At 40.4% G+C, this 12,311-nt stretch overlaps 1 protein-coding gene across 2 annotated transcripts in view; it reads right to left on the bottom strand.

The window, feature by feature from the left end:
• Positions 1–12,311, bottom strand: part of ARHGEF28 (Rho guanine nucleotide exchange factor 28) — a 237,089-nt gene that overhangs the window by 24,858 nt on the left and 199,920 nt on the right. Inside the window, exons 31-34 of one of the 2 annotated variants that reach the window (XM_029942435.1) lie at positions 12,223–12,261; positions 12,077–12,124; positions 7,031–7,519; positions 5,395–5,695 (exon numbers count right to left, since the gene is read on the bottom strand). In XM_029942435.1, the coding sequence (XP_029798295.1) occupies positions 5,395–5,695; positions 7,031–7,519; positions 12,077–12,124; positions 12,223–12,261 (877 nt within the window). Of the gene's footprint in view, positions 1–5,394; positions 5,696–7,030; positions 7,520–12,076; positions 12,125–12,222; positions 12,262–12,311 lie in introns of those variants that run through there. The other variant, XM_029942436.1, reaches the window with a different exon arrangement.

Here is a 12,311-nt window from a genome sequence, read left to right as displayed (position 1 = left end):
TTCAACTCCTAACCCCTATCATAATGTAGTCGGAAATAGAGCCTTCAAAGAGGTACGTGAGGTCATTAGGGTGGACCCTAAACCAATATTATGGGTGTCCTTAAAAGAGGAGGAGATTAGGACACGGACGTGATGGGGACAGCCCAAAGCAAAGACACAGGGCGAGGAGAGCAATCTAGAAGCCAGCCGAGAGGCCCTGAGCAACACCACCCCGCCAACACCTCCACCTCAGGCACGCCACCACTAGAACCGTGAGGAAGGCAGTTTCTGTTGTGTAAGCCTCTCCATCTAGGGTAGTTTACTACACGGGCCCTCGCAAACTAAAACACCCTCTGCTCAAACACACTGTTGTCCTTGGAGTTTGTAGTACCCACTACCAGTCTCACTTTTTTTGAGAAATTGCCTGAAGGTTGTTGGCAAAGATTCTATCCCCACAGATTACACAAATCAGAAATATTCCATTTATGAATAACGGAATATTTTAAAAACATGAGAAGTTATCATATACTCATTTCTTAAAAAGTGTTTCTTAAATACTAACTCTAGTTTAGCTTTTAATTTGGAAAATTTTCTCTTTTCTTTCCTTATGTAAAAAACACGTCAGTGAAAGTTTAACACAGCTGTATTTTACAAAAAAAAAAAAACACTAAATATTCTGAATACAATGCTTTGGATTTTGACAATATTTTGATGGGCACCAAATCCCAATATGTAATGAAGGGAAATACTCTTTAGGAATCCAAATTTAATAAAATTATCCTTCTTCCAATAGCAACATGACTAATGTATAAAATTTGGCTCTTGATTTAAATTTTATCATATGCATGGCAAACACATAATGCTTTAACTATATTGAAAAGAAGCTTTTTAGGCAATCTCCAAATATTGAGGTACAGATAAAAATATAACTGAAAAGGGAGACTAAGAAGATTTCATGCTAATTTCCATCCCATAGAGTGCTTTTGCCTGGTATTTAATGAAAAAAACAAATGTAAACTAATAGATACATTGTATAAATAGTTCTAGAATTCTAAAGCTAAGAGGCCAAAAAAAAAAAAAATCACAGGAAAAAAGTATCTGTTTTGCCTTTAAGAAGAGCAGTAAAGTTGAGCATTTCATGGGTCCTATTACCCAGCACTTGTCCGACAGGGACTATATTGTTTAAAGAAATTTAAATTTTCTGTAGTCTTACAGTCTTCTGGTAGTCTGTGTCCCTGAGTACAGATTAAGTTCTTAAAACAACCATCTCTTCCACCATAAATAAAATCAAACTCCAATTTGGATTCAATATTCAAATACCCAAGAACTGTGTTCATGAAACAACTTCCAGAATTGAAGAGGCGAGTTCTTTAAAGTCCTCTCTTAAAAAGTATTTACAAATAACATGGAGCTACTTTTTTAAATGTTTGAGACAGAGGGAGAGCACGAGCAAAAGAGGGTCAGAGAGAGAGAGGATCCTAAGCAGGCTCCGTGCACAGCCCAGAGCACAACGCGGGGCTTATTCTCATGACTGGGAGATCACGACCTGAGCAATATCAAGAGTCGTATGCTTAACCAACTGAGCCACCCGGGGCCCCAAGATGGAGCTTTTACTACGTAACATTAGAGAAACAAACACTCTTTAAGAAAATGTGTCTTGGGGCGCCTGGGTGGCTCAGTCGGTTAAGCATCTGACTTTGGCTCAGGTCATGATCTCACGGTTCATGGGTTCAAGCCCTGCATTGGGTTCTGTGCTGACAGCTCAGAGCCTGGAGCCTATTTCAGATTCCATGTCTCCCTCTCTCTCTCTCTGCCCCTCCCTTGTTTGCACTCTGTTTCTCTCTGTCTCAAAAATAAATAAATGTTAAAAAAATTTCTTTAAAAAACAAAAGAAAACATGTCTCAGGGGAAAACAATGAAGCTGAAGGGTATGTATGGTATCGGAAGGTGCTCACAGTCCAGGCAGGCACTGGCCACCACAATCCCAAATATTTCGATATATTTTCCAAATGGTAATACTAAAAAGGGGAAGAAGGAAAACCACAACCACAACCACAACCACAACAACAACTGGCCCTTAATTGTGAATATCCTGGGAGGAGTTAAAGTAACATTTATTCCACTCCTACTCCAACATCTATAAAAAGTACAACTCACAACAGCTTTCTAGAAATTAACAGTGTGCAGTGTGCCGGTGAAGAGCATGGGCTCCAGAGCCAGTCTTCTTGGGCTCCATCTGTGGCTGTGGCTCTACTGTTCACCAGCTGTGGGACCAAGTCACCTAACCTCAGGTCCTCTCTCTCTCTCTCTCTCTTTTTTTAATATTTACTTATTTTTGAAAGCGAGACAGAGCATGAGCAGAGGACAGGCAAAGAGAGAGGGAGACACAGAATCTGAAGCAGGCTCCAGGCTCTGAGCTGTCAGCACAGAGCTCAACTTGGGGCTCGAACCCAGGGATCGTGACCTGAGTCAAAGTCAGATGTTTAACAACTGAGCCACTCAGGCACCCCCCACTCTCAACTAAAGATGAGAATGCAGGCATCTCAGTGGACTGCTGCATTAACAGAGTTTCTCCATGGAGAACTATAGTACAGTGCTTGAAGTGTGGTGGTGGCAGTGGTGGAAGGACAGTTCAAAATCCAGTTACAACCAGAGCACAATAAAGTGTCTGGTGAGACTGAACTGAACAAACCAATGAAAATTCCAATCTGCATGATTCTAAGCACACGCAAGAATTTAATTTATGTTCAAATTTTTTCCATCAGGTTTACTGTTCTAGGACTTCCCATTCACGCTGATCATATGCACACAGTATCAGATCAGACAAAAGAGCAAACTATTCTTGAAGGAGTTGTCTTAATATAGCCGACCTTAAAGCCTAAGGATAAAATCTTCGGCACAGCTTCCATTAAACATGGCTAAAGGCACATTTGACAGAAACACCAGCCAAGAGCATTAGAGGCAAATTTTGTTGGTCTGAATATCGCGAGCCACAAGACCTCGGTAGTGGTCACTGAATGACCACTAACGCAGACTCAGCAGCAAAATTCAACAGGGAACCCTGCGGCTGCATTGTCCTTACTTTGGGCACTCAGCAGACGTTCGGACGCTCTCTTCCCTCAACCACCCCTCCGCCCCTCCGCCCTCACCCCTCCTCCTGGCTCCACCCCAGTGTGCAGGCGGTGGTGGGGGGGGGGTGGATTGGTTGGGAAGCACAGGCAGGGGCTGGGGAGACCACCATTAGCAGCTTATTTTGTGCTACTTTCAATTTTAAAAGCTGTGCAAGTTCTAGAGTGGCCTCAACAATTTTATCTGGCCCTGACAACCCTCTTAAGAATGTATATCTAATTTTCATTCCACTTCCCTATCACCTCCTAATCTCCTTCTCTTCTCTCCTCCAGAAACTGCTTATCACATTTAAGTAAACAAATATAAACAGGGGGGTTTTTTTTGACGAGTTGAAAAACTCCAGTGCTTAACAGCACACATTGCATTCTGATCTAATCCCTACTTACACAACACCAGGATGTTCCTGAGAGATTGAGGCCAAAGTTGATTTTCCTCTCTTCTGCCAACGTCCTCGGTGTCCTTGGCCTACGCTGGACGCCCGGTAACTGAAGCAGAAGTGCATTTTCTCAGCATTTCCCTCAGCTATCTCTAATTTCTTACATGTGGAGAAACTGGTTTTGGATATAATCACTGTTTATTTCCTTAGTACATTTTCTATCTCCTCCAAGAGTGTTGCCAAACGTTTAAAAGCTTTGTCCTTTGAAGCACAAGTCAACAGAAAAAAATGGGAGCTATATAAAATGAGAGAGATGCTGCTTTTAAACAAAAGCTGAACGTGGTTGAACTCACACTGAGTTTCTGAATTGTACTAAAGCCGGGATGTGAAACCACACTGCCAACAACATTAAAAATACTGTATTTAAAAAAAAAAAAGCAACTTAACGTAGCAAAGCAACATTCACCTAGAAAAAGTCTTCTGCAATGTGGTCTCCACACTATAAAGTTGTGAGATAATAAAGGGGTTACATTCACTAAATTCTACCTATTTAAAAAAATCTCGGGGCGCCTGGGTGGCTCAGTCGGTTAAGTGTCCGGCTTTGGCTCAGGTCATGATCTCATGGTTCGTGGGTTCGAGCCCCCATCAGGTTCTGTGCTGACAGCTAGCTCAGAGCCTGGAGCCTGCTTCAGATTCTGTGTCTCCCTCTCTCTCTGACCGTCCCCTGCTCATGCTGTCTCTCCCTCTCAAAAATAAATTTAAGAGAAATAAAAATAAGAAAATCTCAAGGAACCATTCCATCTTATTTTTTTGGCTCAAAGGGTACTTGAAATGAAGTTTCAAAGAATGATTTCATTGTCTCCTATACCCAGACAAGAAATCAGAATGCTACAGCAGTGACTAAATAAGGCAAAGAATTATCCACTATTAAAAATTCACAACTTCTGGATTCATCATCTATCAGCTCTCAGGCAGTGTCGGAATTGTGACTCTAATTCAGAGAAGCTAAGTACCTTGAAAACTTTCCGTTGCTGAAAAACGATCCCACTGACAAACTAAGAATATATATAAAGCATAAAAACAAATCTGTGTCAAGTTCTGAAGATCTCTATACTATTGCTTGCTTTATGTTTCTGAAAGATTTTGCTGTCAGTGATTTATTTCACATCCATGTGGCCAGCCATTTGTTTATTCTATTGCGTGCCATCTGTTTTTCGGTAGAGAGGTTTCAAGTTCTTCTCATTCTCTACTTCATATCCCACAGAAAACAATTTATAATAGACATAGATTTAAATCACTTGGATTCACGTGGAGTTGGTAACTTGAGCTGCCTTTCATTTATATTTGGCAAATGCTTTAATGGGATTAGCAAATTGTGTTATTATGAGTACTTATGGAGACACAACACCTTTTTTTTTTTTTTTTTTTTACAATGGCAAATGATGTTAACAGTTTCATTTTGGGGTGTCTAATAGCAGGAGAGATTTCACTAACATTACAAGAAATTGCCCTGATAAGCCATAAAGTCCTAACACGAACCCTGTCTATATCTTTTATTTCTGAGGGCCAATGAGTCTGGGTATCAGAATGTGGTAGGGTCTACTGTGAGTAATAATTTTACCTTAAAAGTGAAGCAAGTTGGTATTTATCGTTTAATCCACAGATCTGAAAACATGGTCTGGTCCTTACACCTTGGGGACATCCTCGAAGCCCTCTAACCATGTTCCAACTTATCGAGAAGATGGCCCCAGACTTCACCGAAAAGAAGTTTATGCCACAAACTCCAGCTCGTCAGAATCAATTTATTCCCTTTCTAGGGCTCACTTTGATTCACCCTGAAGAAAAGCCAACCATTCAGACAAACAGCTTCGTGTTGAAACTATACAGATGATGTTTAAAGCATTAATTACCATTTTTACAAGACTCCTTGCTGCTCTGGTGGAGAGGGGGTACCTGATGGCAGGACCCAGCGGCTGTCCACAGTTCATGGTTGACGTCCAAGGGCCGAGAAACGTCCAGGTGGAGGTCTCCTTGATTTTCACTAGTCCTTACCAAATCGGAGTTAGATATATTCTTGGGATAAGTGGCATCCTGATGGGTACCTGATGGAGTCGATTTGTTGTAAGTGTTAAGTGACATTTGCTCTAAGGCTTCATGAACGAAGAGAGAATTTTCATGACACAAACTCTCAGATCGATTTAGTTCCATTACCTGTGTAAGAAAATTTTAAAAAGTACAATAATTTCTCCAGCAATCTGTGCAAGTTTCAAGTATTTATTTCTAATAGTTGTAGCAATCCAGATTTTAATAAGAGTATTATGCCTCTGAATCCCTCCTCCCATCCCCTGTGAAGGAGCTAGTACCAAAACTTCAGTTCGCTGTGTCTAGCATATCTTTCAAAACAAAACAAAAGCAAAAAACAAATGAACAAAAAAAACCTGGCAGGCACGCTATCACTGTCATAGAGAGCAACATTTTCAATTTTGCTAAATTGTTGAAAATATGTGTATATACATATATTTGCAATAAATGTAATTCAGCCAACTCAAAAGGAAATTCATATGCAACACAGATCTTTCTTATAATCTTATCAAGGTTTACAACTTTATGCCCTATCAGTAAAAAGTATTTAAGTACACAGAGTGCAGCAGAGTCACTCCCGGCACAAGGGACACTGTCAAACATGAAAAGAAGGGGTATAAATGGAACACCATCTTTAAAAAGGTCTTATATTCTGCCCTGCCACTAATTAGTATACTCATGTTAACTATTATTAGTGAAATAGGTTTCGAATTTAATGTCAATGTACAAAATGATAAAATTAGAGTAACAGAATAGTATTGTACTTGCTATATTCAGTACTCAAAGATGGACATTAATAAGTAGCTAATTAATCTGCTAAAAGGTATCTCTATATAAAACACTGAAGGCTAGATCAAGAAAAGAGGTCTTTCAGGTACAGGAAAGGCATGCAGCACACTTACAGTGAGCTTGCCAGTAGGACAAACCTTGCCTTCCTGGAGGACTTGTTTCTGTGCTTCTTCCTTGGAAAAGGGCATCACAGAATACATTGAGCCCTTGATCCAAACTGGACCTAGGTTTCTCAAATGTCCCTAGTGTGAGTCAAGATTTACATGCCTGTCTCTCTAAAAGTCCCATATATATATAAACATTTATATATATATAAAATGTTTATTCATTTTTGAGAGACAGTGTAAATGGGGGAAAGGCAGAGAGAGACAGACAGACAGACAGACTGACTGAAGCAGACTCCAGGCTCTGAGCTGCCGGCACAGAGCCCAACATGGGGCTCGAACCCACCAACCGTGAGATCATGACCTGACTTGAAGTTGGACGCTTAACCAACTGGGACACCCAGACACCATGTTCCTCATTTCTGCTACTATGTACCAATTCTTGTGAACTCTGAACACCGCAGCTAAAGCGCTGCCCCAGATCAGGTCAGTGTCCAGGAATGACCATGACTAAACCTGTCTTGGAGAAACTGCCTCACACCCCGATTCCACAAGCATGGAAGACGCGTACCTCTGTGCTTCCTGGAGAAAATGCTGCGGGAAGGCTACTCTGGCGACTGTGTTTCCAGCCGCACAGCAGGCTCTGCTGGGCGCGCATCCTCTCCCTCTCCCTCTCCACCAGGCGCTGGCCCTCCCTCAGCCGCTCCAGGTTCTGCTGGTACTCCTGCAGCTGCTGGTCCAGCTCCCCGCGGGTCCTCAGCAGCAGCTCCTCCTGGGCCTGGCACTCCCGCTCGCGCTCCCGCAGCCGGCTCGCCTTGGCCTCCTGCTCGCGCTGCTGCTGGTCGCACCTGCGGTGCCAGCGCCGCTGGTCCTGCTGGAACTGGTCCTGGAGCTTGTGGATGTTGGCCAGCTCCTCCCGCTGCTTCTCCAGGTGGCGGCACTTCTCCTGGTCCTGAAAGAGCGGGATCCCTCGAAAAGTTGGGCCTGGGGAGAGGCTCTCCTGCTGCTGGAGAACCAGCCTGTGGACCTGGATGTGGCTATCCTGAATGGTCAAGGCCGCCTGTCAGAGCGGGAGACAGGAAAACGGTCACGGCTTCCATGGACTTGCACTTTGGGTGGGAACTACCTCTAAACATGAAAAGCACGCCAAATTATTTCCTCTTCATGTTTCTGCCCTTTTTCTAAGTTATCTTCAAAGACTGACCTTGGCATTCCAAATATGCTTATCCACACTTCCTAGCAGTACTGTTGGGGAATTAATAAACTAAAGAAAAAATTTAAAAAGCACAAAAGCAATACTTATCCCTTCTTTTGGAAATGTGGTTTGTTGCTGGCTGTTTGGTAATATTTGAGCAAGTCTTTTGAATAAGAATTCAGCACATAAATTCACAAGACTACATTCCTGCTCTATGTCTCACTCTCTGAGGTTTCTCTACTCAGTAATTCATGAGAATTTAACATACTGTATAAACCTGGTGGTATCTTTTGAGTCTCAACCCAGAAATTACTTAAGCTACATTACATACATGAAAACATAAAAATAAAAGTCAACCACTTGGAGACTATTGGAAAATAATCTTTTTATAATATAATGCCTGAGAACAGTCATTAATTTCATATTTAGGAGATATGTAAGTGGCAAAGCAATCTCGTTACTGTTATTTCTTTGTATTACAGCAGGAAGGTCATACATAAAGTCCTAAGCTGAAATTCATTTGTTTAATAGATTGCTAACAGGAGGCTGGAATGATTAAGGGAACATAGATACTCTAAAGCCCAGAGGACATTACACACCAGATTAAAAAAACATTTGGAGTTACGGTATCTGCCTATGAAAAGTTTGGCAGCATCACAGGAAATAATTGCCAAGATTTGGAAGGATTCCACAAAACCAAAAAAAAAAAAAAAATCTCAGTGAATGCCCTTGGAAGTTTTTAATTTTAAAAGTTCCCATTTAAAGCACAAAGAAGCACAAAAGGGACAAATTGAAAATGGCCACATACTGCGTACGTATGTGTGTTTTGACTCATTATGAGAAATTATTACTCTCCTAGGGATAAATTCACATTTTTCTTTCCTACGAATTTTTAAAACTGTCCATGTAACAGATGCCGGTAAGATGAGGATTTGACTAGTAGTTCTTTGTTAGATCAACAATTCCCTGTACTTTTGAAGGCTAAAGAACTCAAGTAATTTTTAAATTGGTACTTGTCTTGGAATAAGTTTCAAAAATGTGTTTGCTGGGGTCTTTGAAACAAAATTCAGTGGTTTTTAAATGTGAAAACTTACTTTTAAAAATTCCAAAATTCACATGAATATTTGATTAAGACCTTTCAGAAGTTACTAAAAAGAGAACAATGATTATCACTGAGAATAAGTACTAAGTACTTTATCTTTAAATATGAAATGATTAGCACATAAATAATAAACCATTCAGGATTCTGCTGACTTGGTTTCAGGAAACTGTAGACTGTAGACTTACTAATTCTTATAAATTTCAAGGGCATCAGTATAGCAAAACAAACAAAAATCCAGTATCTTATAATGTCCCAACTACCACAGGAAAAGACAGTGCTCATGGAAAGTTTACACCAGGCTACCAAAGTGCTACCATGAACTATTATTCATGTCTACTTAGCATTTGAGATGAGACCACTCTCTTCTCTAGCATAGAGGTGGAAGGTGAAGATGGGATATTCATTTTCACAAGTACAGTTGACACATATTTAGCAAAGAGAGCAGCATGGCTTTTCAAATTTAGGAAATTTCCCAATTTACCCTCTCAACTTTTGTCTTCTCCTTTCCACCTTCCCTGTGCCGTATCTCCCAATCTGCTCTCCTAATATAGGGGTCGAATTTCATTTCCATCTGACCTGAAAATGCTCATGTAAAAATGTCAATCATGCAGAAGAGATTCAGCTTCAAAAGAGATGAACACTCCATGAGCAGAAATCTTTCAGAGCCCACATACTCAGACCAGCTCAAAAGTTGAGGTTAAGAGAAACCACTATAGAAGGATACCTCCCTTCAATCTAAGGTGGCACAAAAATCAGGTCTTTTCGGTCAGCTTGTCTGAACCTTGAACCCATCCAGGGCCGCATGCAAGGTTGAAAAGGAGAGCGATGACCCGTGTGCGTCTTCATCAGACAGTACACACTGGGATGCTCGATGTTCTCATCTCTCCCCAAAGCTAACGAACTATACTCAAACTATGTCCATTTCCTAGTTAACATGTAAAAGCAGGAATGTTTGTTCTACATGATAAATCAACTTGAAGGACATCTATCCCAGACCAGCAGGTTTAATGTCAGACACCAAGGTATTCCCACAAGATCCTGAAGAAGACAAGGATGCTTGCTATCGCCAGTTATTTAATACATTTCCAGAAGATGAAGTATAAGCCAAGAAAATAAAATTGATGTAAGTATTAAAGAATAACTATAATATCTTGACTTACAAATTTTAACTTTCTATCTAGAATATTCTAAAGAATAGAACTGTTAAAACAAAAACATCTTCCTTTTACCTAAAATAAGAGATGACTAACAGTATTTTCCCCAAGAGGAGGACACTAATAATCACAAAAATGACAATTCTACCCAATTTCATTCATAAATAGGAAATTTTATTTATCAGTCCTGGTATGAGGGCAATCTTGCCAGAGTGAGTCAAATCTCTTATCAAACAACATATGGATAAGTATAGAACATAACAAGAGGAGACCACCACTCTAATATATTCAAATATAATCCAAATTTTTAATTATTAAGATAGTACTACCAGAGCAATAGATATATCATCAATAAGCCATAAAAGAAAAAAGTCTTGATGCAGTCGAAGTATATGTAAGAAAACATCAACTGTAGCATGACTTTATACTTTTTTTCTGGTGAAAACTTAATGTTATACTTAACTTTCTTTTCTTTTGAGGGGGGACACAAATGAGTGAAGGGCAGAGAGAGAGAGAGAGGCAGGCAGGCAGGCAGACAGACACACACACACACACCCATAAGTGGCAGCAAGAAAGACAGAAGTGAGGCTCCCCGAGGACTAATGTTTTTACCCAAAGCGGGGCTCATGGTCACCCGACGTGGGAATCCAGCTCTCGAACTGTGAGATTGTGACCTGAGCTGAAGACAGATGCTTACTGATTGGGCCACCCTGGCACCCAACTTTATTTCCTATTAATATTCAACAGGTAAAAGACATGAAGTATGAATGGCTAATAAGTCAGTGGCAGGGATGAGTTTAGTTTCGACAGTAATAAAAGAAATGAAAATTAAGATCAGATACCTTGACTTATTTTTAAACTGAAGAGAAGGAGAGACGGGGTGTTGACAGGTTTGAATATTTGGGTAATACCTATTAAAAACCTAAAAAAATAATTCTAGTCACTTACCCTAAAGAAACACTCATCTGTGTTAAGAGATTAGTACAAAAGAGTATCTAACAGACTTACTACAGAAGTATAGCTATGAGGACAAATTCTGGGGTGCCTGGGTGGCTCAGCATCTGACTCTTCATTTTGGCTCTGGTCATGCTCTGGCAGTTCGTGAGTTCAAGCCCCGCATCGGGCTCTGCACTGACAGTGTGGAGTCTGCCTGGGATTCTCTTTCTCCCCCTCTCTCTGCCCTTCCCCTGCTCACCTTGTCTCCCTCTCTACCTCAAAATAATAAACTTTAAAAACTAATAATTGTAAAAAGAATTGGACAAATTCCATAGACTTGAATATTATACAACGACTAGATATTGTGTTACAGAATAAGAACTGAGCACACAGCAATGTACGTGTTATGGAAGAGTATGTTTAAAATTAGGTTTAAAATCTAGCGGGATATACACCAATGTAGCAATGGTAATTCTCTCTATAGAATCATGAGCCATTTTATGTACTTACATGCTCAAAGTTTTCTTCAAATTTATATATGACACCAATGTTGCTTTTATGTCATTACAATGCTTTTAATCATAAACTGAGCAACTAGATGTACTTGGCCTTTCTCGTGCATGACCTAAGGGATCATTCGGCCCCATAACCCTCAGTGCAAGCACCATTTTTGTGCCTGTCCTTCCCTGAAAGACAGTGAGCCATTCGATGACAGGCCCTGTGGTCCACCTGCCTTTTTTGCTCAGCCCTTAGCATAGTGCCCAGGAGAGAGGGCGCTCAATACATGTCGGGTGGATGAACAAACTGAAGAATGAAGGAGTGCAAGAATTATGTAAGTGCTCAAAGGGCCCAAGTGCACATGTGGAAGTGAAAAAAATTTAGGTGTGAATTTAAGTTTTCACCAGAAAACGTGAGGTCATGCTACACTCACCGAAGAGTTTCACTGTAAGCTTCAACCCAGATCACAGTCATCAATATTTTTTTAAGATATGAACTGTTTTATGGTTTCAGAGAAGAATGTTATAAAAAGTTGTGGTGTTGCCTTGTGATTACAAAACCAGGTGAAGTTCAATGCAACCAGTGGAATTACACTTCGGGAACTGGCATTCTTTTAAGACCACTGACTATCTCTCAAATGCTCCAATTTTTAATGGCTGGGAGTCCATCACATAAAATGAATTGCATTAAGAGAAACATTCACAAGGTCAAAGACTAGAGGAGCACAGTTACCTGAAGGCTATATAAGAGCCGGGTTAAATTCTGTATTGCTTGTATAATCTGCAAAATAAGATGGTGAAAGTTAAATTCTTGAACAAGCATTCATTATCCAAAGATAAAGAGAGGATGAGGATGTATTTCATGCATGTATAGCTCACCTCTGAATGTGAGGAACCTGGGAAACTTCTATATTCCACCTAAAATATGTAAAGAATACGAAAATGAAATCGCACTACTTTTGAAAAGC

This window comes from Suricata suricatta, chromosome 6, assembly GCF_006229205.1.
Source record: "Suricata suricatta isolate VVHF042 chromosome 6, meerkat_22Aug2017_6uvM2_HiC, whole genome shotgun sequence".
NCBI lineage: Eukaryota > Metazoa > Chordata > Mammalia > Carnivora > Herpestidae > Suricata > Suricata suricatta.
The sequence above is the reverse complement of the archived record's forward strand: the minus strand, read 5'-3'. Positions and strand labels throughout refer to the sequence as shown.